This window comes from Sciurus carolinensis, chromosome 13 (genome assembly GCF_902686445.1).
Source record: "Sciurus carolinensis chromosome 13, mSciCar1.2, whole genome shotgun sequence".
Classification (NCBI taxonomy): domain Eukaryota; kingdom Metazoa; phylum Chordata; class Mammalia; order Rodentia; family Sciuridae; genus Sciurus; species Sciurus carolinensis.
Window position 1 is genome coordinate 4,812,593 of NC_062225.1, and position 27,511 is coordinate 4,840,103.

The following is a 27,511-nucleotide window of genomic DNA, read 5'->3' on the forward strand; positions in this document are numbered from 1 at the left end:
AAACTATGAAATTAAATACAAGCGAAACTATAAACCGGGTGAGATTCAGATCAACGGTCCTAATAGTGCGTGGCAGGGCACCCACCTCTCTGTGGGACCCCGGTGGTGGGGCTGGCTCTGCGCTGGGGACAGGCTCCCTCCACCACACCTCTAGGTGACCCTGTGACCTGCCCATCAGCAGCAGGTCTAACATCATGTGACCTTCACTTAGCACATTTTTTAATAGTCATACAAAATCTACATTTTCCCCTCATTGGCTCCAGGAGATCAAGGTGATGTTATTTGGTGCCAACCGGCTTATAGATACAGTAGCCCCCCCTTATCCACAGTCTCACTTCCCAAGGTTTCAGTCCCCCGTGGTCAGCCATGGTCCAAAAACATCAGATGGAAAATTCTAGTAATGAACAGTTCAGATTAAATGACTTCTATTAAAATTGTTGCTATTATTTTATTGTTTTTAGTTACTATTACTGCTCTCTTACTGTGCCTAGTATAGAAATCAGGCTTCCTCACAGCCGTGCGTATAGGAACAAGCAGCATAGCCAGGATCGGAAGTGGGCGTGCCTTCAGGCACCCACTGGGGGTCTTGGGATGTAGCCCCCTGGATTAAGGGGGACAAGTGGACAAAGACCACACCTGGAAGCCCATGCAGGTTCCTGGCTGTGTGGTCCTGTCCCACTGCACTTACACCCCACTTTTAGACCATTCCTGTTCAGACTGGCATCAGCATTAAAATCCACAATGGACACCTTCTTGTCCGGAGTGCATAGATGCCAGTGCGCAAGCAATGCCACCTCATTCCATCTCAGGGCCAAACTCTGAATTCGTGCAGAAAGCCAAGGCGCGCCCTGAGAAGCTAAGGGAAACGAAGGTAACAAGCGGTCCGGACGCAGAGGCTTCCTTTTTCCAAAAGCAGCAACATCCGGTTTTGAGAACATCCAGTGTCAGCTCGGCGGATGGGTCAGTGGACTGAGGAGAAAAGCAGACCGTCGGTTCCGACGTCCTTGGTCAGCGTTTAAAGACCAGCCCAAAGTCCCCCCAGGTTCCCAGATGAACGCGCGCACTTTAGCGCCGCTTCCAGCCTGTCCTTCCCGACAGACTTGAAGCCTCCTCTTCCCGACCAGAGGCCTCCGCCCTGGCCGGGCACTGCCGCTCTCGGGTGGCTGGCGCCTGTGGCCGCCCTGCCCCCTCACTACCCTGGCCATCGATCCGTCTCCAACAGCTCTGTCGGTCTCTGCAGCCCCTTCCGCACAGCTCCCGTCTCCCCGTGATTCTTCTGCTGTCACCACCGGCACTGCGGGTGACACCTCCGCCCACGGGTCCTGTGGGTGACACCTCCACCCACAGGTCCTAGGGAAGGTGGGCCGCGGCTCTCAGAGGCAGAGCTGTCCCCGTGGCCCACGGTGCTCGGGACCAGGCGCGCTCCCTGGGCAGGCCTTGGGTGACCTGGCCCCACCCGGGTTCCGGGCGCCTTCGCGCCTCCACCGGCTGCTCACTGGGCTCGCTGCAGCCCAGGCCTGGGCCCCGGCAGGGTTCCCTCCTGATGGGGACGTCCTGCGGGCCCGTCCGTCCTCGCTGCCATCGGACGGCCCAGGGTCCATTCCCGCGCTCGTCCTGCTCGCCAGGGGAAGGACTTGGAATTCTCCCCAGTGGTGAAGGAGCGCCTGGGCTGGAAGACGAGTGTGTGTGTGTGTGTGTGTGTGTGTGGTGTCTGTGGTGTGTGTAGTGTGTGGTGGGTATGTGGTGTGTATGTGGTGCATGTATGTGTGTGGTGTGTGTGCTGTGCATGGTGTGTGTGGTATGTTACGTGTGTGTAGTGTGTGTGGTGTGTGTGACGTGTGGTGGGTATGTGGTGTGTGGTATGTGGTATGTTATGTGTATGTTGTGTGTGTGGTGTGCGTGGTGTGTGTGATGTGTGTGGTGTACATGGTGTGTATGGTATGTGTGTGGTGTGTGGCTTGTGTGCAGCATGTGGTGTGTATATGGTGTGTGCATGGTGCGTATGGTATGTGTGTGGTGTGTATGTAGTGTGTGTGGTGTGTGTGGTGTGTATAGTATGTGTGTGTGGTGTGTGTGGTGTGTATCTGGAGTGTGTGTATTGTGTGTGTGTGGTGTGTGGTGTATATAGTATGTGTGGTATATAGTGTGTGGGACATGTGTGTGGTATGTGTGTGTGGTGTGTGGCATGTGTGTGGTGTTGGGTGTGTGGTGTGTGGCATGTGTATAGTGTTGTGGGGTATGTAATGGTGTGTGTGTAGTGTGTATGGTGTGTAGTGGTGCGTGTGTAGTATGTGGTGTGTAGTGTTGTGTGGTGTGTAGTGGTGTGTGTGTAGTGTGTGGTGTGTAGTGGTGTGTGTGTAGTGTGTGTAGTGTTGTGTGGTGTGTAGTGGTGCGTGTGTGTGTGGTGTGTAGTGTGTAGTGGTGTGTGTGTAGTGTGTGGTGTGTAGTGTGTAGTATGTGGTGTGTAGTGTGTGTGGTTTGTAGTGGTGTGTGGTGTGAAGTGGTGTGTGTGTAGTGTGTGTGGTGTGTAGTGATGCGTGTGTAGTATGTGGTGTGTAGTGTGTAGTGTGTGGTGTGTAGTGTGTAGTGGTGTGTGTGTAGTGTGTGTGGTGTGAAGTGGTGTGTGTGTGGTGTGTGGCACGTGTGTAGTGTTGTGGGGTGTGTGTGTGGTGCATTAGCTCCGTCCCCTGGCGAAGGCCTTCCTTTCTTTGCTGCTCCTCATCCTTCTCCTCCCTCCCCCATTTCATATTGAGAGAGACCTTGTTTTAATGGCTTCGAATACACTTGATTTAAAAATTCAAAACCAAAGTAAATGGTGGCAGGTACAAGTGTGCTGCCCAGCCCTTGCCTCCAGCGCGTCCAGTCTTCAGTAGTTGTTCTAGAAGAGGCCTCCGAGGGTCAAGGTCAAGTGGATCCTGTGCGTTTAGTTGGCTCTGCTGTTTCGAGAGCTGCTTTTCCTGGAGTCCAGCGGGCTTTTCTTTCCTTTCAAAAAGAGACCCAGCCCTTTGCCCCACCCCACAACATCTTCCTGCCTCTTAACTGTGGCGTGCGTTGAATGGAAACCACTTCCTTCCGGTTCTACCTGGGAATCATGGCTTTCTGTTGCCCGGTGGCCACCGTCCAGGTGTTTCTTTATGCACACTCTTCTCGGGCCAGCACCAGAAAGCACCCGTGTCTTAGAGTTTCACTCCCTTCTCCACGTGGACGTCCAGTTTTCCTAGCGCCATTTATTGAAGAGACTGTCCCTTCCCCGGTGTCTGGTTTCGTCTTCTCTTGAGGATCGGTCGGCTGTAGATGTGGGGATTTATCTGGGTATCTGTGCCGTTGGGGTGACCTGCGTGTCTTTTCCTCCCATTGCCAAGCTGCTCTGGTCACTGTGGCTCTGGGATGACCTGACGCCAGGTGTTGTCTCGCCTCCACCTTTGTTCCTTTGTGGACGATTGCTTGGTTATTTGTGCTTCCACATGAATTTAAGCATAGTTCTGTGAAAAACTGTGTTGGTATTTTGATGCAGATTTCAATGAGTCTGTAAATTGCTTTGAATAACATGGACGCTTAAACAATATTATTTTGCCAATCCATGAACATGGGAAGTCTTTTTGTGTGTTTCTTCTTCAATTTCTTTCATCAGTGTTTTGTAGTTTTCATAGAAGTCTTTCATTTCCTTGATCGCATTAATTCCTAGGTATCTCATTTAGTTTTTGTAGCTATTGTGAATGAAATTGCTTTCATGATTTCCTTCTCAGCGATCTTGTTTTTAGTGTATAAAATGCTACTGATTTTTGTATGTACTGCAGCTTTGCTGAATTCATGTATTAATTCTAATAATCTTTTGGTGGAGTCTTTAGTTTTTTTCTATGTATAGAACCATATCATCTACAGTGATAATTTGACCCCATCTCTCACTCTGTATAAAAATCAACTCAAAATGGACCAAACACCTAGAGGCAAGTCCTGAAACTGCTACAGGAAGACATAGGGGAAAGACTTCAAGATGTTGGTATAGGCAATGATTGTTTTAGATGTAACCCCAAAAGCACAGGAATCAAAAGGAAAAATAAGAAATGGGATTACATCAAACTAAAAACCTGTGTAGCAAAGGTTACAGTCAACAGAGTGTAGAAACAACCAACAGAGCTGGAAAAAAATAATTTTTCTATTCACTAAAAAAGCTCGAGTAATATCCATAATATATAAGGAACTAAAAAAACCTAACAAAAGTGAGTAATTAAAAATGGGCAAAACATCTGAATAAATCTTCTCAAAGGAAGAAATGAAAATGATCAGCAACTACATTGAAAAATGCTCAATATCATTAGCCATCAGGGAAATACAGATCAAAACTACCATGAGATACCATCTCACCCAGTTACAATGGCTGTTGTCAAAAAACAAAAAACGTATGGAGAAAAAAGAACTCTCTCACATTGTTGGTGAGACTGTAAATTAGTACGTTCACTATGGGGGACAGTACAAAGGGTCCTCAAAAGATTAAAAATGGATCTACCATATGGGTAGATATCCAAAGGAAATGAAATCAGCATACAAAAGACATAACTGCACACCCATATTTATTGCTGCACTGTTCACAATAACTAAAATATGGAATCAACCTATGTGCCCATCAATGGATAAATGGAACACACACACACACACACACACACACACACACACACACACAACGGAATAATATTCAGCACTAAAGAAGATGAAAACTGTTATTTGTAACCAAAGGGATAGGACCGAAGAGCGTTATATTCAGGGAATAAGCCAGACACAGACGGGTAGATGGTACATGTTCTCTTTCTTACACAAAAGCTAAAAAGAAAGAAAGACAGAAAGAAAGTTGACCAGAATGTAGAAAAGTGATAGCTAGAGGTTGGGAAGCGGGGTGGATAAAGGAAGGCTGGATTTGACCAGAGCATGCTGTACGCATATATCGAAATATCACACTGCACTCCATTAATACGTACAATTATACATGTTCCATAAAAATAAAACAATTTCAAATAAATATATAAATTCTTAATTCCTTTTCTGTGGTTCATTCACAAGTCATATTTTTCAGAAAAATCATGGCAGGTAAACTTCTTGAGCATTTGAAGATCTGTCTTAATTTTCCTCATATTTCATTGGTAATTCAACCAGCTATGAAATTTTGCATTCAAAGTAACTTCCTTCAGTATTCTGAATGTCATTCTAGACCCTTGCTTCCAAAGTGAGATCCACAGATCCGCAGTTGTGGGACATCACTGAGGTGTTTGCTGGCAACACACAGTTTCCCCGTCCCAAAATCTGAACTTGAACTAGATCCCCGGGTACGTAAGAGCTGAGAAGGGCTGCTGAGAGGCCTGAGGTCAATCTGACTCTCCCTCTTTAGTAATTAGTCTAACATTGTCCTCACCTGAGGCTTTGGGGCCCTTCCTTGTCCTTGCTAGATGTTACACAATTCTGCAGGCTGTCTGAAAACTCTTTTCCAGTGGGTTCTACCATGCCTGAGGCTTGTGCCTTTCTTCAGATCTGGGAAACTAGTTTGCCTGCCTATCTCTATTCTCCACCTCTCTCTCACGAATGTCATAGATCTCCTGGGCTCACCATTTGTATCTCTTACCTTTTCATTCCCTTTCCCTTGGTCTTCCTGAACTTCAACCTGGGAAGTTTTCTCAAGTTGGTCCTTTCACCCGCAGTTTAGATTTTGTTTGTTTGTTTTGCAAGTGTGCACTTCTAATTTGTAAGGCATTTTATGATCCTCTGAATGCTCCTTTTTCATAGCAGGCTGTTCTTGTTTCAGGACACAATATCATCACACATCTCTAGAGTTAGTTATTCCTGATGCTGCTTTTCTTCTTCTAGTTCCAGTTGTTCTCTTTGTCCATTTTGCTCCTTTCATGTTATTGATGACTCCTCATGTCTGATCATTTTATTAGATAAAATGGAATTATTGTTCTTTTTTTTTTTTAGGTGTTATGATGGTTTTATAAGAAAAGGCCCTTAATTTTAGAACATGAATGTTAAAATTGTTAGGTATAAAGTGTCTTGATATCTACAATACGCTTCTAAATGGCTTTGTGTATGCATTCACATGCACACACCCACACACACACTCACACTCATGCATAGATGGTAAGAAAGGAGAAATTTTAATATGACAAAGCATTGACCTGTGTTGAAAACAGGTGGGCCCAGATTTTTACTGTGCTACTATCTCCCAACTTTTGTCTTGAAATTTCTGTTTGAAATTTTTCATTGTAAACATTGGAAATAAGGGGGGAAAAGTATCTGATGATGATTGTTCATTCTCTGAATAGCTTTAGGAAAACACCCTCAGGGTTCTGAAATCACTACACAATCTGCTTTCTTATAGAAAATCTGATAACAACTTGGTCTTTTTTTTTTCCCCTCCCCTCAGTTCAAGTTTAATAGAAACTACAAAAGATCAAAAGCTAACACCCACGACTCCTTGATGTGCCTCTGTGGCTTGCCCTACAGCACAGCGCAGGTCAGGAAGAAAGGCTGGCCTCCTCAGGCCCTGCAAGAAGGGCCAGTCCTGTCCTGTGCTACCCCTTGGCTGAGTCTAAGGTCTAGAGTTTTAAATGTGGAATAAGCACAAGAGGTTTTATTCTCATGGCTGCCTGTTATACCTGGCACTAGAATGACCCAGTGCTCACTTGCTTGGAGAAATACTCTTTGCTCTCAGGACGTCAGGCTTGGTGGCACCTCTGCCAGCCTTCCAGCTAGGAAGCACACATACTTGTTATCAGTAGCTCCGAGACAGACGTCTACAACAGAAGCACTCTGACCAGGTAGCAAGAAGGTGCCCTGCTTGGTCATTAGGCAAGTTAACTGTAGGTCATTTGCATTTTTGCATATTTGCACTGCAGGGTGATGAACAATATATGCAAAGCCTCTGAGTGACATTCTTTAGGAGATCTGCCAGCAGGGATTAGGAGGGGACCTGTCTTGATGTATCTCTAATGAAGCAAAGGAAATTTATAATGGGATTTCATGGGTGTAGGTCATAATTGGATTTGGTGGAGGGTGTAATTAAATTTCACCGAGGGCTTACAACCTCTGCCCTGGGAAATAATGACAGGGTCAGAAAACCTTCCATTTGGCTTAAAAGAAAGCCTGCAGGAATTCCAGTTCCACATCTTCCCCATCATGAAGCGCCAGCCCCAGCATCTTTCCGAGCTTTGGGACTGCAAGAGTTTCGATTTTGGGGCAAGAAGCACAAATCCTGTAGGTAATACCAGAACACTGTGAAACTCACTCACCAGTTTCTGCCTTTGATCTGAAATCTCCCTCCTCCCTTCAGTTAGAACCACGGCAGAATCCAGTGCAGAGAAGGGCAGCCTCCCGAGGGTGGGTGGGCTCCAGCACACAGAGGAAGGGCAGCTGATGGGTCCAGGCAGTGGCACCACCAGCCCGTCATGGGATTGGCATTGATCCTGGGTGCCAGGTGGCCTGCAAACTTTGGGAGCACAGCAGGGCATGTCCACAGGTGTCCTATCAGTGTGTGTCCACTGATGACAAGCGGCAGGCTGATGCCCCTCCCATCTCTTAGTGGATGCCTCTGGGGTCTTGGTCTGGAGGTGCCCAAGCCCTTCCTGGGCCTGAGCGTCCCCTACTGCAGGGGCCAGGAGCTGCGGCAGATGCACTGGCTGTAGTCAGTTGTTCTGACGTGGGAACTGCAGACCTGCTGTCAGGCAGGCCTTCATGGAAATGCCTAGCTTCCTGCCCCAACCCCTCTCCTCTTCAGTCCGTGCCGTCCAGCATCTCTTCAGAGTCAGCCAAGAGAAACAGCTTCACCTCCAGCTGGGTCCACCTGGATGGGTCCATCAATTTTATTCCATGCTGTCCACTCTCCAGAAATTAATCAGAGAAAAGCAACAGGCAGGGAGAGCATATCTGCCAATGACATGTCCAAAAGAGGACTTGGGTCTATCGTATGTAAAGAGCTCTCAAAATCCAACAGTGAAATAATCAGAGGCTCCTTCACAAGACAAAAAGTTTTAGTATTGATGATGTTCAGTTTATCAATTTTTCCAATTATGAACTATACTTCTGATGTCAGGTTTAAAAGCTTTCTTTCTAGCTCCTGGTTTCAGGAATACTATTCCACTTTTTTTTTTAAAGTTCTATAGTTTTACAAGTTACATTTAAGTCAATAATCCATTTTGAGTTGTTTTTTAATAATGTGTGAGACTTAGATTGAGGTTCATTTTATTGTCCAGGGGTATCCAATTAATTCAATATTACTTGTGAAAATACTTTTGTCTATTGAATTGCTTCTGCCATTAAAAAAAAAAAAGCAGCAAGGCACATTTTCATGGTCCCTGTTTCTGGGTTCTCTGTTCTCTTTCATTTATCTGTGTGTTTATCTCTTCACCATACACTATATGGATTGTTATAGCTATCTAATGAGCCTCAATGTTCAGTGGAGTAATTTATCTTAATTGATTCTTATTTTTCAGAATTTTATATTAACTATTTTAAGTCTTGTGCTTTTCCATGTAAGTTTTAGAAAACTCTTGTCCACAATAATTCTTTTTTTTTTTTGTAATTTTGACAGAAATTACATTAAATTTATAGATTGATTTGGAAAGAACTGATATCTTTCCTATGCAGTTTTCTAATCCATGAACATAGTATGTCTCTCCAGCTATTTAGGTCTTCTTTGACATATTTTATCAAATGTTGTAATTTTCAGCAGATAAATTTTATAACTGTTGTGTTAGATTTATACTTAAGCATTTCATTTTCTTTAAAATAATTGTGTAGTACTGTGTTTTTAATTTCATTTTCCACATGTTCATGTTTAGAATATTAAAATGTGATTCATTTTTGTGTATCAATCTTTATTCTGAATCTTGCTGAACTCAGCAAGTTCCAGTAGTCTTTTTGAACATTCTTTGGGATTTTCCACATAGACAACTGTGTAACCGGCAAACAGTGATTTTAAAAATTTCTTCCCTTCTAATCTTGTGACTTTTATTTATTTTTCCTGCCCTATACCACTAAAATTCCAGCACTATGTTCAATGACTGTGGTAACAGTCAACCTTCTAGACTTTTTCCTGATTTGGGTGGATGGGGGGATTATTCAGTGTTCAACCTTTAACCATGATATTAGCAATAAGTTTTATACATACTTTTATTAGGTTGAGAAAATTCTCTTACTTCTTAGTTTACAGAGAGTTTTAATCATGAAAGATTGTTGGGTTTTTTCAAATCTTTTTCTGTGTAGAGTATCATATGACTTTTTCTTTTTTAATCTGTTGATAGAGTAAATTACATTTGGTTGACTTTCAAACATTGAAGCAACCTTGTATACCAGAAATAAATTCTCTAAGTTATGATGTATGTTTCACTTTATACACTGCCAGATTTCAACTTGCTTATGTTTTGTTGAGGATTTTGGTATCTAAGTTCATGAGAGATATTGGTATATGGTTTTGCCTTTTTGTATTGTCTTTGTCTACTTTTAGTATCAGGGCAATTCCAGCCTCTAAAATGAGCTCAGAAGTCTTCTGTCCTATTTTCTGTAAGAGCTTGTTTAAAATTTCTTAAATGTTTCCTAGAATTCTCCAATTAAACATAGATCTGGGGACTTCTTTTTCAGGAACTTGTTATTATTAAAATTGAATTACTTTAATATCATAGGACTGTTCAGGTTGCTGATTTTGACATTGTTAAGTTTGAGTGGTTAGTGGCTTTTGGGTAATCTCAGTCCATTTCTTCTAAGGTGTCAAACTTATGAATGTTATTGTCTAGTATTCTCTCATTATTCTTTTAATGGCTGTAGGATCTCTAATAATATATACTGTTGGACTTCTGATATTGGTGATTTGAAACTTTTTATCTTTACCATTCTTTTTAGAGTGTTATCAACTTCATGGATTTTTTTTTTCCTCTGAAAGAATCAATTTTGTTTCATGAATTTTCTCTACTTGTCTACTGCTTTCAACTTCATGGATCTGTGCTCTTACCTTTATTATATCCTTTTCTGTCCTTGGTTTGCACTTATTTTGCTCTTTATGTGCTATTTTCTTGAAGTAGAAACTCAGATGATTGACTTGAGACTTTTCCTATTTTCTAACGTAAGCATTTGGTGCTATGAACTTCCCTCTCAGCATGGTTTTATCTGCATCCCACATACTTTGATATGTTGTGTCATAATTTTTACTCATTTATATGGTTATTTTTTGCTTGTTTGTTTGGTTTTTTTGTTTTTGTTTTTGTTGTCACTTTTGCACTAGGGATTGAAGCCAGGAGTGCTTAACCACCACGTCACATCCTCAGCCCTTTTTTATATTTTATTAGAGACAGGGTCTTGCTGAGTTGCTCAGGGCATTGCTAAGTTGCTGAGGCTGTATTTGAACTTGTAATCCTCCTGCCTCAGCATCCAGAGTTTCTGGGATTATAGGCATCATTTATGTGTATTTTTAAAGTTTTGAGACTTCTTTTTTGACTTCCTTTTTGACTTCCTAGGTATTTGGAAACATTCCTTTTGTCTTCTGGTTATTAATTTTAATTTCATTCTAAAATGATCAGAAAATATATTCTGTATCATTTTAATTATTTAAAAATTTTTGAGGTTTATTTCATGGCCCAGGATATAGTTTAGCTTGGTGAAGCTTCCATGAGTGCTTGAAAAACACTCATTTTGCTCTCATTAGGTAGACTATTCTGTATCTGTTAATTAAGTTTTGTTGCTTAAATATATTCACTTCATCCATTATCCTTTCTGGTTTTCTGTCTGGAAGCTCTGTCAGCTGCTGATAGTGATATGTTGAAGTCTTCAATCAGTGATTACATTCTCTCTCTCTCTCTCTCTCTCTCTCTCTCTCTCAGAAATTTTACTTCTATTTAGGGTTCTTTACATTCCCACTTTTAAAATATGATCACCAGAGTATTTTCTCCATATACATTGAGCAATATATCAAAAGGTGTTATTGCCTCAAACAGCAAATATAACTTATAAACCCCATGACAAGAAGGGATAGTATATTATGCTTACCACTATCCATTTCAATGTTCTTCTTTTCTTTTTGAAGTTCTAAGCCTTCTTCCATTATCATTCCTTTTTTCTTTAGAGAACTTTCTTTGATCATTTTGTGTGTGTGTGTGCGCACATGTGTGTGGTGCTGGCTGTGGAACTCAGGGCCTCTCATTGCTAGGAAATCGCTCTACCACAGAGCTACATGCTTAGCTTCTTTCGCCACACTTATAAGGGCGGATTTGCCAGCAACAAATTCTCTTTGCTTTCCTTAATCTGACAATGTCTTTATCTCTCTTCGATCTGTAAATATATTTTCATCATACAAAATTTTTCACTGATTGTTCTTTTCTTGCAGTAATTGAAAATGTCGTGCCACTTTCTTCTAGCCGCCATGGTTTCATATGAGAAATCTGCTGCCGCTTGAATTGGTGTTCCCCTATGATACATCAATTCTATCTATCTACTTTTGGATATAAACTCAAACTTTAGTTTTTAGTTTAACTGAGTTTAATTATGATGTGTCTTGGGGTGAATTTATTTGGGTTTGCTATTTTGGGGGTTCACTCAGTACTTGGATCTGCAGTTGTATATCTTTCAACAAATCTGGGGTGTTTTTAGCCATTATTTCCTTAAGTTTTTGTTCATCCTCAGTCCTTTTTTCATCTCTTTCTGAGATTGGTGTTACAAACCTAGTTTTTTTAATTGGTGTATTATTCTTTTACATAACAGTGTGATTATATTTATACATGCACATAACTTGATCGATTTCCTTCCCAGTGCCTTCCCTTTCCTTCCCCTCTTCCCATCCCCAGTTCTGTTTCCTTTACTCTACTGATTTCCCTTCTACTATTTTTATTTTAGTTAGTGCTTTATACATATATATATATATATATATATATACACACACACACACACACACACACATATATACATATATAATATATATCAAGACATATATATAATATACGTATCAGGATTCACTGTAGTGTGCTCATACACAGACATAGCATCATTTGTGGTTTCATTCCCCAGTACTTCTCCATCTCCTCCTATCCTCCCTCCTTCTTGATCTCCTTCCTTTACTTTATTAGTTTCCCTTCTATTTTCCTGAGATCCCTTTAAAAAAAAAAAAAAAAAAAACATTCACTCTCTTTAGTTTCCACATACAAGACAAAACATTTGACCTTTGACTTTGAGTCTGACTTATGTCCAGTTCCATCTATTTGCCAGAAAATGACATAATTTCATTCTTCTTTATGGATGAATAAAACTTCATTGTGTATATATTCTTTATTTTCTTCACCTAGTTGTCTGTTGACATGCATCTAGGCTGGTTCCATAACTTGGCTATTGCACCATCATAAGCCCTTGTGTGCATGTACTATACATGTAGTATGCTGATTTTAGTTCTTTTAGATAAATACCAAGGAGTTGGAGAACTGGTGGAATGGTATAAAATTAAAAAGTTTCTGTACCACAAAGGAAACAATTAAGAGTGTGAAAAAGAGAAAATCTTTGTCAGCTACTCTTCTGACAGGAGATTGATATTCAGAATATTTAAAGAACTCAAAAAATTAAAAAAAAAAACCCTCAATAAATAATTGGGCAAAATATTTAAACATACATTTCTGAAAAGAATAAACACAAATGGCCAACAAGATATGAAAAATATGTTTAACATCTTTAGCAATCAGGAAATGCAAATCATAACTACACTGAGATTTTACCTCATTCCTGTCAGAGAGATGATCATAAAGAAAACAAATAATAATAATTGCCAGTGAGGACGTGGGGAAAAAGGTACACTTACACATTGCTGGTGCGACTGCAAATTGGTATAACTGCTTTGGAAAGCAGAATGGAGATACCTCAAAAGACTGAGAAAGGAATCACCAAATGCTAGTTCTTTTGTTATTGTTACACAGGTCCCTGTTCATCTTTAAATCCTCTGTTATTCAGATTGGGTAAATTCTATTGATCTTCCCTCAAGTTCATGAATTCCACTTTCTGTCTTCTCCACTCTATTACTGGGGTCATTCTGAAAACTTATTATTTCAGTTATTTCAACTCTATAATTTATATTTGGTCACTTTTTCAACTATTCTGGTTTTGTGTTGAGATTTTTCTATTTTTAAATTTGTTTCAGACGCATGTGTAATTATAATCTGAGCACTTTTATGATGGGTACTTTAAAATCCCTATCATATATTTCCAACTTCTCCATGTCAGCATCTGTTGATTTTCTCATTTCAGTTGTAATTTTCCTGATTCTTTGTATGACAAGTGAGTTTTTAAAAATTGTATACAGGGTCTTTGCAAGTTACATTATGAGATTCTATTTAACCTTGTGGTTAGTGAGAGGTCCTGGTGGGTAAGTATGTCCACCTTCCTACTGGGTCTCACCAAGGGCATCCTGGCAAAAATGGAGCAGAGACTCACACTGCATTGTGGCAGACAATTCAGCTCACTCTTGACCTTGATGATATCGGCGGGTGGATGTGAGGAGTCAGAATGCCAATTACTACCACTTCCCACCATGTCATTATGCCTCATCAATGCTGGGAAAGGAGAGAGGCTGAGCTCCCCACTGGCTTCTGCTAAAGCCAGGAGGGGAAAGCAAATCACTTCATTCTATTGATGTCAAGTAAGGCTGGGGATTGGCTTTCCATGTGAACCTTTGGGGGCTGGGAAGGACGAGAGGAAAGAGAAGAAAATATCCACCAGCCCTGCTCTACACGGCCTTCTTTGGATTCTTACTGCCACGTGGTATGGGGTATCAGCTCCTTGGTAAGCTCACTGCCACTAGAGATGGGGAGAATGTAAAACCGTCAATTGTCCCTACTTACTCCTGGTTTAGTCTCACAGACATCAGGTGGGGATAGGGACCCTGCTCCCCACTGGACCCTGACTGACACCAGGGTGGGTAGTTGAAGCATAATGGTGAGTAGTTCTACCTTACATCACCTGAATGGTGGATGAAGAAGCTTAGTTCACCAAAAAGCCCTGCTGACACTCTATGAAGGAGAGTCTGGGCACTTCCTGCTGCCACCAGGAGAAAGATAGATTAGTTCCCTGCTCAGACCCACCAACACCACCCGGTGGGGAAACAGGATTGCTACTGCCTGGTTCTGCTGCCTTTGTTGGGTCAAGGGTGGGATAGAAGATCAGCTCCCAGCTGAACCTGCTGAAATTGTTGGTAGGGTGGGGTTGGAAGAGTAGTTAGGTTTGTTTCTTGTATCGAACTGATGTTCAGTGGATATTGCCAACACAACTTTCTGTTAGGCCACCATCTTCCTGGTTCCTCCGCTAGAGAGAGCAGGTTTTTCTTGGCGTATATTTTGTTGGCACTTGTTAAAAATTCAGGAGATACATACCCTGACTGGGATTATATGGGAGGCAAAGGGAAACCGAAATAAACTATTGTCACTTCATTCCTCAGATTCAGTCCCCCTGATGGTTTGCCGTTTTATGTGCAGGTCTTTTAATGGTTTAGAGGCAGGAGAGAGAGGAATGGGGCTATTCCATCTTGGTGGATCAGAAGTCCCCACTCTTCTTGTTTAAAAACACAAAATTTTGATCACACTCCATGTACTATTTTATCATTTTTATGTACCATAAGTTTTAAACTTCTGTTATAAACAGAACTCTTTGCAAGTCCAATTTTAAAGGCTAGAATTCCCCACTGAGTGGTCAGAACATGATTTATAAAATCATTTTGCTATTGTTGAAAATCTGGATTCTAGCATTATTGCTGTAATAAATAATGTACTGGTGAGAATGTACCTTAAAGTTTTGCTGTATTTAGGATTATTACTTTAGGATGGAGTCCCAGGAGTAAAATTATACCCAGCCCAATAGCAACCTGCAAGAAGCCTCCCTGTACCCTCACCAACAATGGACTTCAGTTTGCTTTTGAAGATGAGCCAGTTTGATAGAGAAAAGAAATCCAAAGTGCAGTCTTTCCTAAGATATATTTCTCTCATCCCTAGTGCGGTTGTCTAATCACCCTCAGTTTGCAATTTGATTTTTTGTGTCTTTTGCTTGTTCATCTTTGGGGCTTCCCTATTCCTTTGGAATAGCCTTCCTAGTAGAAAAGTCTGACTTAATACATACAAGTAGTTTTCTGAAACCCCAAATATATAATTTGACATTGAAGATAAGCTGAGAGCAATCATTTAATCCACTGTTCAGCTACTGCAAACATCAAGTGCCTAACAGGAAAACACCTGCCAGTTAAATAAAGACATCAGATAAAGATAAAACATGTGAGGCACTACAGATTTTTGGATAACTCTTGATCTTGAAAATTATGCTGTTTAAAATGAATAAACATTTCCTGAACCTTACCTGAAGCATGACAACATTGTCACCCTCAAAAGTTACAAACACATCTGCATCACACTTTAAGTCTGAGATTCGGTTTTCCATCATGTAACCCTATTGTGGAAGAAATAAAGAAAATAGGAAACACATTTTACACTTGCAATCCCATCATTATACAGGATTAACACTTTCTTTGAAGTTAAAAACAAATGCAGAAAATCATTTTTGCGTTTTTTTGTATCGGTGCATGGCAGTTGTACACAACGGTGAGATTCACTTTCATACATTTGCATGCACACAGGATACAACACGACTTGCCAACTTCATCCCTAGCGTTTCCTCCTCTCTCCCTGCCCACCTGCCTCCTCAGTCCCCTTCCTCTACCACCCTGATCTCTTTTGAAAAAAAAAATGCAGAAAATCGAAAAATAAAATAGCCATATTTTTCCTAATCCTAATAACCACTGTAAGAATGTTGATCCGTCACATTAGCTTTTGATTCACAAATGCTATTTTGGGTATTGCCTTCATCTGTAGTAAAAAAAAAATTAAAAATTATGTCATATTTTTAAAAAAAAAAAACTCAATGAGGTGGATTGATATTTCCTCCCTCTCTTCCAAATCTATGAATTGTAACACACATAAAGGTGTCGGTGATTTTACCCTACGAGAGGCAGGCAAATGACACCCTGGTGCCCTTACATCACCCTTCCAAGAGTTGGAAAATAGACTTATAAAACTTCTTGGGCGGCGACATGAAGATCCTAAATGGGTCCCTGCGCGATACCAGCGCTGAACCACTGTGGCTCATGGTTGTTCTTCTTGTTTCACTTCCTGAAGTCCTTACATCAGTGGCAGCTGCCCACTGCTCACTTCCAAAGTACTGAGTGTTTCCTCACCTCAGCTGAAGGAATGACCGCCCAGGAGAACCCAGGTTTAGGCCAGGCGCTGCGTTAGGAGGCCCTCCCCTCCTGGAGCCTCCCCTCTTCTCCAGCTCATTGTCCTCCCCGCGGGAGCTCCAGAATCTTGGCCACAGTCCAGATCTGCTTCCACAAAACACCGTCAGTCAGATCAGAAGTGACCCTCCCGTCAGTTCTCCCCGGAGCATCTGCAGGCAGCGCTGTCTAGAGAACATCAACGTCATCCCTACTGAAACTGTCCACCCCATGGGATAGGAAGTCACAGAAGGTGGTCACAGGGCAGTTCGTATGCCTGAACCCCAGTGACCCTAATGCCTGCTTCATTTCTGAAAATGGGCTCAGGAGTCAGAGAAGCCTGGACGTGAGGGTCCTGCTGCCCTCAGAAGCTTTTCAGGGTTTTCTGTGAGGATCAGCCCTGCTCCCTGCAGGAGGAGACCCGCTAAGTCCTGGCCCATCTTCCCCTCTCCTCCTCAGCATCACAACTGGACAATGTCACCTCCTGTAGTGGACAGAAGCCTGCCAGAATTCTTAATTGCTTTCATGAGGTTAAACGGATTCTGTGAATAATCAGCAAGACTCCAACCTGGAGAAGCTCCACCTCCCCATCCCTACCTGCCCTCCATGACCACAGGCTCCTCCCCACGTCAGGAAACCACAAGAAACCAGGTTCCAGCTGAACAGACATGCTTCTGCCTCCTGTGCCCCACCCCAGGCCAGAGTCACCTCGTTTCCGACTGAGGGAGCGCGGCTCACTCACTTGACCTCATCCTCTTCATCCTCAAAGCAGCCCTGCAAGAATGATGTCACCCCCACATTAGAGATGAAGAAAGTGAGGTTCAGAGGAGATGCTGGAATGTCCTAGAATCATCTCTCAAGTTCTGATGTGGAAAAAGATGAACACTAAGTCCACCACCTCAGTGCTGAGAAGTAGTCGCACTAAGAATCACAGCTGCTAACGCCCAAAATCATGATGTGGAAGAAACGAGTGTTTCACTCCACCGTCCCCCGTGCAGCTTGCTGTTGGCCAACGGGTCCGGCACTCCCTGGAGTGGAGCTACCATCAAACCTCAGGCAACCCCACCTATAGGCAGAGAAGGGGAGCTGAGAAAATGTGTGAAAGCCAACGGAAGCAGTCGGTAAATTTTCTGTTGAGACTCTCCTTTTTTTCTTTTTCCCTCTCTCTCATGCCTCTATCATCTTTGGATCTAAATATTTTTCATGCATCAATTTATTGAGGAATGGGCTGTCTGAGTAGTGTAATACAGTTCTGCTGTATTCTTATATTTTTACTTTTTTATCTGAATGTTGTTTTCTCTCACCTCCCTGTCTCCCTGGATTCTCTTTCTCACTTCTCATACTAACACCCAACCTCTATTGATTCCTCCCTCGCTCTTACTATAAAGCTTTACCTCTATCTTCTCTCCTCCCTCATAAACACCACAACTTACATTATTCCTGTTCCTTCACTGTCTATCATTTGAAATGGCAAACCCTTTTAGTAAATTTATGTAGACAATCATTGATCACTTCATTTCTGTTTATTGAAACTATAGATGCCTTAAAAAGAGCTATTTGGCTTAAGACTGTATATTGTTTACATTGGGTGCTATTAATATTGGTCTCCCCCTTAAAGGTGAGGTACCAGAAGACTACAGGATAGAAACTGTACTCCCTCACATCCATGTCATCGGATGGGAAGACACACAAACAACATGAAAACACAAGGGAACAAAGTGCCTCAAACAAACCAAGATGTTCCAACAATAGAATCCAAAGACAACACAGTAGAAGAAATGTCAGAGAAAGAGTTTAGAAAATACATAGATTGAGTTTCAAAATAAAGGATGGTATCAGAGAGAAAATAAAGGAAGTGTAGGATCACTTTGATAAAGAGGCAGAGATTATAAAAAGGAATCAAGCAAAAATCCTCGAAATGAAGAAAACAATAAACCAAATTAAAAATTCAGTGGTAACTATCACCAACAGACTAGACCACTTGGAAGACAGAACCTCAGGCAATGAAAACAAAATACATACTCTTGAAAATAAAGTTGACTATACAGAGAAGAAGGTAAGAAACCACGAACAGAACTTCCAAGAATTATGGGAGAACATGAAAAGACCAAATTTAAGATTTATAGGAATAGATGAAGGCATGGAGATACAAACCAAAGGAATGCACAATCTTTTCAAAGATACAAAATCAGAACACTTCCCAAATCTAAAGAATGAAATGGAAAATCAACTACAAGAGGCTTACAGGACACCAAATGTATAAAATTACAGTAGACCCACACCAAGGCACATTATAATGAGAATGACTAACATATAGAATAAAGATAGAATTTTAAAGGCTTTGAGAGAAAAAAATCAAATTACATATAGGTGGAAACCAAATTGGATCTCAGCTGATTTCTCAACCCAGACCCTCAATGCCAGGAGGTCCTAGAATAACATATATCAAGCTCTAAAAAAAAAAAAGAATGCCAAACAAGAATTTTATATCCAGCAGAATTAAGCTTCACATTTGAAAATGAAATAAAAATCTTCCATGATAAACAAAAGTTAAAAGAATTCACAACTCAAAAGTCTGAACTACAGAACATTCTCAGCAAAATTATCCATGAGGAGGAAATGAAAAAAAAAAAAAAAAAAAAAAAAAAAACGCAATGAAAACCAACAAAGGGAGGAACTACGCTAAGGGAAAAGTCAATCGCAGGATAAACTAAGTCAAGTTAAAAAACAAAAATAAACCAAAATGACCAAGAATACAAATCACATCTCACTAATAACCCTGAATGTTAATGGCCTAAACCCATCAATCAAAAGACACAGACTGGCAGATTGGATTTAAAAAAAAAAAAAGACCCAACAATATGCTGTCTTCAAGAGACTCACCTCCTAGGAAAAGACATTCACAGACTGAAGGTGAAAGGTTGGGAAAAGACATATCACTCACATGGACTGTGTAAACAAGCAGGGGTTTCCATCCTCATATCAAAGTGGACTTCAAACCAAAGTTAGTCAGAAGGGACAAAAAAACATTTCATACACCAACAAGACATAATAACCATAACTATATATGCCCCAAACAATGGAGCATCTACATACATAAAAAAAAACCCTTCTCAATTTCAAGAATCAAATAGACCACAACACAATAATACTGGGTGACTCTAACACACTTCTCACCCCACTGGATAGATTTTCCAGACAAAAACTAAAGTAACTACAGAACTCAATAATACAATCAATAATTTAGACTTGATGGACATATACAGAGAATTTCATCCATCAAGCGTGAATACAATTTCTTCTCAGCAGCACACGAAACCTTCTCTAAAATAGACCATATGTTATGCCACAAAGCAACTCTTAGCAAATTTTAAAAAATATATAAATACTATTCTTATATCAGATCATAATGGAATGAAACTAGAAATAAAAGATTTAATTTTAAAAAAGTTACTCCAACACCTGGAGACTAAATAGTATGCTACTGAGTGACAAGTAGATAGCAGAAAAAATCAAAGAGGAAATAAAATAATGCTTAGAAGTAAATGAGAACACTGATACAACATATCAAAATATCTGGGAAACTACGAAAACAGTGCTAAGAGGAAAGTTCATTGCATTGAGTTCATAAAAAAAATAAAAAGTCAACAAATAAATGACCTAACATTATGTCTCAAAACCCTAGAAAAAGAACAAATCAACACCTAATACAGCAGAAGACAGGAAATAATTAAATTTAGAGCTGAAATCAATGAAATTGAAACAAAAGAAACAATTCAAAAAATTGACAAAATAAAAAGTTTGTTCTTTGAAATACTAAAAAAATGGATAAACCCTTAGCAACACTAATGAGGAGAGAGAAAAAACTCAAATTACTAAAATTTATGATGAAAAAGGAAACATCACAATGGACACTACTGAAATACAGAAGATAATTATAAACTATTTTAAAAATTCACACTCCAACAAAATAGAAAATATCAAAGACACCAACAAATTTCTAGAGACACATGATCCTCCCAAACTGAACCAGGAGGACATACACAATTTTAACAGATCAATATCAAGCAATGAAATAGAAGAAGTCATCAAAAGCCTACCAACCAACAAAAGCCCAGGACCAGACGGATTCTTAGCCCAGTTCTACAAGACCTTCAAAGAAGAGCTTATTCCAATACGTCTCAAAGTATTCCAGGAAATAGAAAAGGAGGGAACCCTACCAAACTCATTCTATGAAGCTAGTATCACTCTGATACCAAAACCAGACAAAGATACATCAAGGAAATAAAATTTTAGACTGATATCTCTGATGAATATAGACAGAAAAATCCTTAACAAAATTCTGGCAAATTGCATACAAAAACATATTAAGAAGTGCACTATGATCAAGTGGGGTTCATCCGAGGATGTAAGTTTGGTTCAATATCTGGAAATCAATAAATGTAATTCATCACATCAATAGACTTAAGGTTAAGAATCACATGATTATTTCTTTTTTTTTTTCTTTTCTTTTCTTTTTTTGTGGTGCTGGGGATTGAACCCAGGGCCTGTGCTTACAAGGCAAGCACTCTTCCAACTGAGCTATCTCCCCAGCCCTATTTCTTTTCTTTTCTTTTTTTTAATTTATTTTTATTGTAAACAAATGGGATACAACTTGTTTCTCTGTACATGAAGTAGAGGCATACCATTTGTGTAATCATACATTTACCTAGGGTAATAGTTTTGATTCATTCTGTTATTTTTTCCTCCCCCAACCCCTCCCACCCCTCTTTTCCCTCTATACAGTCCCTCCTTCCTCCATTCTTGCCCCCCTCTCACCCCCCCCATTTATGTGTCATCATCTGCTTATCAGCGAGATCATTCGTCCTTTGGTTTTTTGAAATTGGCTTATCTCACTTAGCATGATATTCTCCAATTTCATCCATTTGCCTGCAAATGCCCTAATTTTATTATTCTTTATGGCTGAGTAATATTCCATTGTGTGTGTATATATATATATATACACACACAATGGAATATTATATATATATATATATATATATATATATATATATCACAGTTTCTTTATCCATTCATCAATTGAAGGGCATCTAGGTTGGTTCCACAATCTGGCTATTGTGAATTGAGCAGCTATGAACATTGATGTGGCTGTATCTCTGTAGTATGCTGATTTTAAGTCCTTTGGGTATAGACCAAGGAGTGGGATAGCTGGGTCAAATGGTGGTTCCTTTCCAAGTTTTCTAAGGAATCTCCACACTGCTTTCCAGAGTGGCTGCACTAATTTGCAGCCCCACCAGCAATGTATGAGTATGCCTTTTTCCCCACATCCTCTCCAACACCTGTTGTTGCTTGTATTCTTGATAATCACCATTCTAATTGGGGTGAGATGGAATCTTAGGGCAGTTTTGATTTGCATTTCTCTTCTTACTAGAGATGTTGAGCATTTTTTCATACGTTTATTGATTGTAGGTCTTCTGTGAAGCGTCTGTTCATATCCTTAGCCCATTTGTTGATTGGGTTATTTGTATTCTTCGTGTAGAGTTTTTTGAGTTCTTTATAGATTCTGGAAATTAGTGCTCTACCTGAAGTATGAGTGGTAAAGATTTTCTCCCACTCTGTAGGCTCTCTCTTCACATTGCTGATACTTTCCTTTGCTGAGAGAAAGCTTTTTAGTTTGAATCTATCCCAGTTATTGATTCTTGCTTATATTTCTTGTGCTATGGGAGTCCTGTTGAGGAAGTCTGGTCCTAAGCCGACATGTTGAAGATGTGGACCTACTTTTTCTTCTATAAGATGAAGGGTTTCTGGTCTGATTCCAAGGTCCTTGATCCATTTTGAGTTGATTTTTGTGCAGGGTGAGACACTGGGGTTTAGTTTCATTCTGTTGCTTATGGATTTCCAGTTTTCCCAATACCGTTTGTTGAAGAGGCTATCTTTTCTCCAATGCATATTTTTGGCACCTTTGTCTAGTATGAGAAAATTGTATTTATTTGGGTTTGTGTCCGTGTCCTCTATTCTGTACCATTGATCTTCCTGTCTATTTTGGTGCAAATACCATGCCGTTTTTGTTACTATTGCTTCATCTGATATTGTGATACCCCCTGCTTCACTCCTCCTGCTAAGGATTGCTTTAGCTATTCTAGGTTTCTTATTCTTCCAGATGAATTTCATGATTGCTTGCTCTATTTCTGTGAGGTACGTCATTGGAATTTTAATTGGAATTGCATTGAATCTATATAGCACTTTTGGTAGTATGGCCATTTTGACAATATTAGTTCTGCCTATCCAAGAATATCAGAGATCTTTCCATCTTCTAAGGTTGTCTTTAATTTCTTTCTTTAGTGTTCTGTAGTTCTCATTGTAGAGGTCTTTCATCTCTTTTATAGATTGATTCCCAAGTATTTTATTTTTTTTCGAGGCTATTGTGAATGGGGTAGTTTTCCTAACTTCTCTTTCTGAAGATTCATCACTTATGTCTAAAAATGCATTAGATTTATGAGCATTGATCTTATATACTGCTACTTTACTGAATTCACTTATGAGTTCTAAAAGTTTTCTGGTGGAATTTTCTGGTTCCTCTAAATATATAATCATGTCATCAGCAAATAGGGATAGTTTGAGTTCTTCTTTTCCTATTCATTTCCCTTTAATTTCTTTGGTCTGTCTAATTGCTCTGGCTAGAGTTTTGAGGACAATGTTGAATAGAAGTGGTGAAAGAGGGCATCCCTGCCTTGTTCCAGTTTTTAGGGGGAATGCTTTCAGTTTTTCACTATTTAGAATGATATCGGCCATGGGCTTAGCATAGATGGCATTTACAATGTTAAGGAATGTTCCCACTATCCCTATTTTTTCTAGTATTTTGAGCATGAAGGGATGCTGTATTTTATCAAATGCTTTTTCTGCATCTATTGAAATAATCATGTGATTCTTGACTTTAAGTCTGTAGATATGGTGAATTATATTTATTGATTTCCGAATGTTGAACCAACCTTGCATCCCTGGGATAAAACCCACTTAATCGTGGTGCACTATCTTTTTAATATATTTTTGTATGCGATTTGCTAACATTTTGTTGAGAATTTTTGCATCAACATTCATTAAGGATATTGGTCTGAAATTTTCTTTCCTCGATGTGTCTCTGTCTGGTTTAGGTATCAGGGTGCTATTGGCTTCATAGAAAGAGTTTGGGAGGGTTCCCTCCTCTTCTATTTCATGGAATACTTTGAGAAGTATTGGAATGAGCTCTTCTTTAAAGGTTTTGTAGAACTCGGCTGAGAACCCATCTGGTCCTGGACTTTTCTATGTTGGTAGGCTTTTGATGACTTCTTCTATTTCATTGCTTGAAATTGATTTATTTAAGTTGTGTATGTCCTCCTGGTTCAGTTTAGGTCATTCATATGTCTCTAGAAAGCTGTTGATGTCTTTGAGGTTTTCTGTTTTGTTGGAGTATAGATTTTCAAAATAGCTTCTAATTATGTTTTGTATTTCACTCGTGTCTGTTGTGATATTTCCTTGTTCATTCTGAATTTTAGTAATTTGAGTTTTCTCTCCTCTTTGTTAGTGTGGCTAAGGGTTTATCAATTTTGTTTATTTTTTCAAAGAACCAACTATTTATTTTGTCAATTTTTTGGATTGTTTCTTTTGTTTCAATTTCGTTGATTTCAGCTCTGATTTTAACTGTTTCCTGTCTTCTACTACTTTTGGTGTTGCTCTGTTCTTCTTTTTCTAGGGCTTTGAGCTGTAGCGTTAGGTCGTTTATTTGTTGATTTTTTCTTCTTTTATTGAATGCACTCCATGCAATGAATTTTCCTCTTAGTACCGCTTTCATAGTGTCCCAGAGATTTTGATATGTTGTATTGTCGTTCCCGTTGACCTCTAAGAATTTTTTTTATCTCCTCCCTGATGTTTTCTGTTATCCATATTTCATTCAATAGCATATTATTTAGCCTCCAGGTGTTGGAGTAGTTTCTGTTTTTTACTCTTTCATTTATTTCTAATTTCAATCCATTATGATCTGATAGACTACAAGGTAGTATCTCTATCTTCTTATATTTGCTAACATTAGCTTTGTGGCATAAAATATGGTTTATTTTAGGGAAGGATCCATGTGCTGCTGAGAAGAAAGTGTATTCACTCTTTGTTGGATGGTATATTCTACATATGTCCATTAAGTCTAAATTATTGATTGTGTTTTTGAGATCCATGGTTTCTTTGTTCAATTTGTTTGGAGGATCTGTCCAGTGGTGAGAGAGGTGTATTAGAATCACCTAGTATTGTTGTGTTGTGGTTATTTGATTTCTGGAATTGAGAAGGATTTGTTTGACATACTTGGATGAGCCACTGGGGCATAGATATTTATGATTGTTATGTCTTGCTGATTTATGCTTCCCTTAAGCAGTATGAAATGTCCTTCTTTATCCCTTCTGGACTACCTTTGGCTTGAAGTCCACATTATCTGATATGAGGATGGATACTCCAGCTTTTTTGCTGTATCCATGTGCATGGTATGATTATTTCGATAGATGCAGAGAAAGCATTCTACAAAATACAACACCCCTTCATGCTCAAAACACTAGAAAAAATAGGGATAGTAGGAACATACCTCAACATCATAAAGGCTATTTATGCTAAGCCCACTGCCAAAATCATTCTTAATGGAGAAAAACTGAAAACATTCCCTTTAAAAACTGAAACAAGACAAGGATGCCCTCCTTCACCACTTCCATTCAACATCATACTTGAAATACGAGCCACAGCAATTAGACAAACTAAAGAAATTAAAGGGATATGAATAGGAAAAGAAGAACTCAAGCTGTCACTATTTGCTAATGACATGATTCTCTATTTAGAGGATCCAAAAGACTCCACCAGAAAACTTCAAGACCTCATAAATAAATTCAGCAAAATAGCAGGATATAAAATCAACATGCATAAATCTAAAGCATTTTTATTCATAAGTGATGAAACATCTTAAAGGGAAATGAGGAAAACAACCCCATTCACAACAGCCCCCCCCAAAAAAATAACTACTTGGGAATCAATCTAACCAAAGAGGTGAAAGATCTCTACAATGAAAACTACAGAACATTAAAGAAAGAAATTGAGGAAGACCTTAGAAGATGGAAAGATCTCCCATGTTCTTGGATAGGCAGAATTCATATTATCAAAATGGCCATACTTTCAAAGGCACTATACAAATTTAACGCAATTCTAATTAAAATCCCTATGACATTTCTCATAGAAATAGAGAAAGCAATCATGAAATTCATCAGGAAGAACAAAAGACCCAGAATAGCCAAAGCAATCCTGGGCAGGAAGAGAGATGCAGGAGGTATCACAATACCAGACCTTAAACTCTACAATAGAGCAACAGTAACAAAAACAGCATGGTACTGGCACCAAAATAGACAGGTAGATCAATGGTACAGGATAGAAGACATGGAGCCACACCCACATAAGTACAGTAACTTCATACTAGACAAAGGTGCCAAAAACTCACAATGGAAAAAAGATAGCCTCTTTAACAAATGGTGCTGGGAAAACTGGAAATCCATATGCAGTAAAATGAAATTAAACCCCTATCTTTCACCCTGTACAAAACTCAACCCAAAATGGATCAAGGATCTAGGAATTAGACCTGAGACCCTTCACCAAATAGTAGAAAAAGTAGGTCCGAATCTCCATTACGTTGGCTTAGGACCAAACTTCCTTAACAAGACTCCCATAGTGCAAGAAATAAAAGCAAGAATCAATAAATGGGACAGATTCAAACTAAAAAGCTTTTTCTTGGCACAGGAAACAATCAATAATGTGCAAAGAGAGCCTACAGAGTGGCAGAAAATCTTTTCCACACACACTCTTCAGATAGAGCACTCATCTCCAAAATTTACAAAGAACATAAAAAACTTTATACCAAAATTACAAAGAACCCAATCGACAAATGGGCTAAGGAACTGGGTAGACACTTCACAGAAGAAGATATACAGGGGATCAACAAATATATAAAAAAAAGTGTTCATCATCCCTAGTAATTAGGGAAATGCAAATTAAAACCACCCTAAGATTTCATCTCATTCCAATTAGAATGGCTATTATCAAGAACACAAGCAATAATAAGTGTTGGCATGGATGTGGGGAAAAAGGCACACTTATACATTGCTGGTGGAGTTGCAAATTGGTGCAGTCACTAAAGCAGTGTGGAGATTTCTCAGAAAACTTGGAATGGAACCACCATTTGACACAGCTATCCCACTCCTCAGTTTATACTCAAAGGACTTAAAATCAGCATACTACAGTGATACATCCACATAAATTTTCATAGCAGCTCAATTCACAATAGCTAGATTGTGGAACCAACCTAGATTCCCTTCGATTGATGAATGGATAAAGAAACTGTGGTATATACACAATGGAATATTACTCAGCCATAAAGAAGAATAAAATTATGGCATTTGCTGGTAAATGGATGGTGTTGGAGAATATCATGCTAAGTGAAATAGGCCAAGCCCAAAAAGTCAAAGTCCAAATTTTTTCTCTGATAATTACATGACAATACATGAGGCGGGGTGGGGATGGGGGGACAGAAGATTGAAGGAAATTTGGATGGTGTAGAGGAAAATGGGACAAGAGTGGTGGGGGAAGGGAAGATAGTAGAATGAAACAGACAGTATTACCCTATATATATGTATGATTACATGAATGGTGTGAATCTACCCTATGTACAACCATGGAAATGAAAAGTTGTACCCCATTTGTGTATAATGAATCAAAATGCAGTCTGTAAAAATAAAAAAAAAATTAAATAAAAAAAAATTTAAACACACACACACACACAAATCTTCAGGATAGATATAGAACTCAAAAAACTTAACACCAAAACCTCAAATAACCCAGTCAATAAATGGACTAAGGAACTGAACAGACACTTCACAGATGAAGAAATGCAATCAATCAACAAACATGGAAAAATGTTCATCATCTCTAGCAATTAGAGAAAAGCAAATTTAAACTATTCGAAGATTTCATCTCACTCCAGTCAGAATAGCAATTATCAAGAATATAAGCAATACTAAATGTTGGCGTGGATGTGGGGAAAAGTTCTGCTCTTGATGCTTTCTATGACATTTTTCATTTTTGTTGATTGTATGTTTCAGCTCCAGGATTTCTGTTGATTTTTAAAAATTTCAATCTCTGTTAAATTTCTTTAATAAATTGTTTCTCTGTTTTCTTTAAGTTTGCTGAGCTTCCTTAAAA

The 27,511-nt window shown here is 39.5% G+C and overlaps 1 protein-coding gene across 1 annotated transcript in view; it reads right to left on the reverse strand.

Annotated features, from left to right (window-relative positions):
* The window catches only part of Acoxl (acyl-CoA oxidase like), a 296,158-nt gene that overhangs the window by 123,835 nt on the left and 144,812 nt on the right, over positions 1–27,511 (reverse strand). Inside the window, 1 exon segment of the mRNA XM_047522545.1 lies at positions 15,349–15,438. Coding sequence (XP_047378501.1) covers positions 15,349–15,438 — 90 coding nt within the window.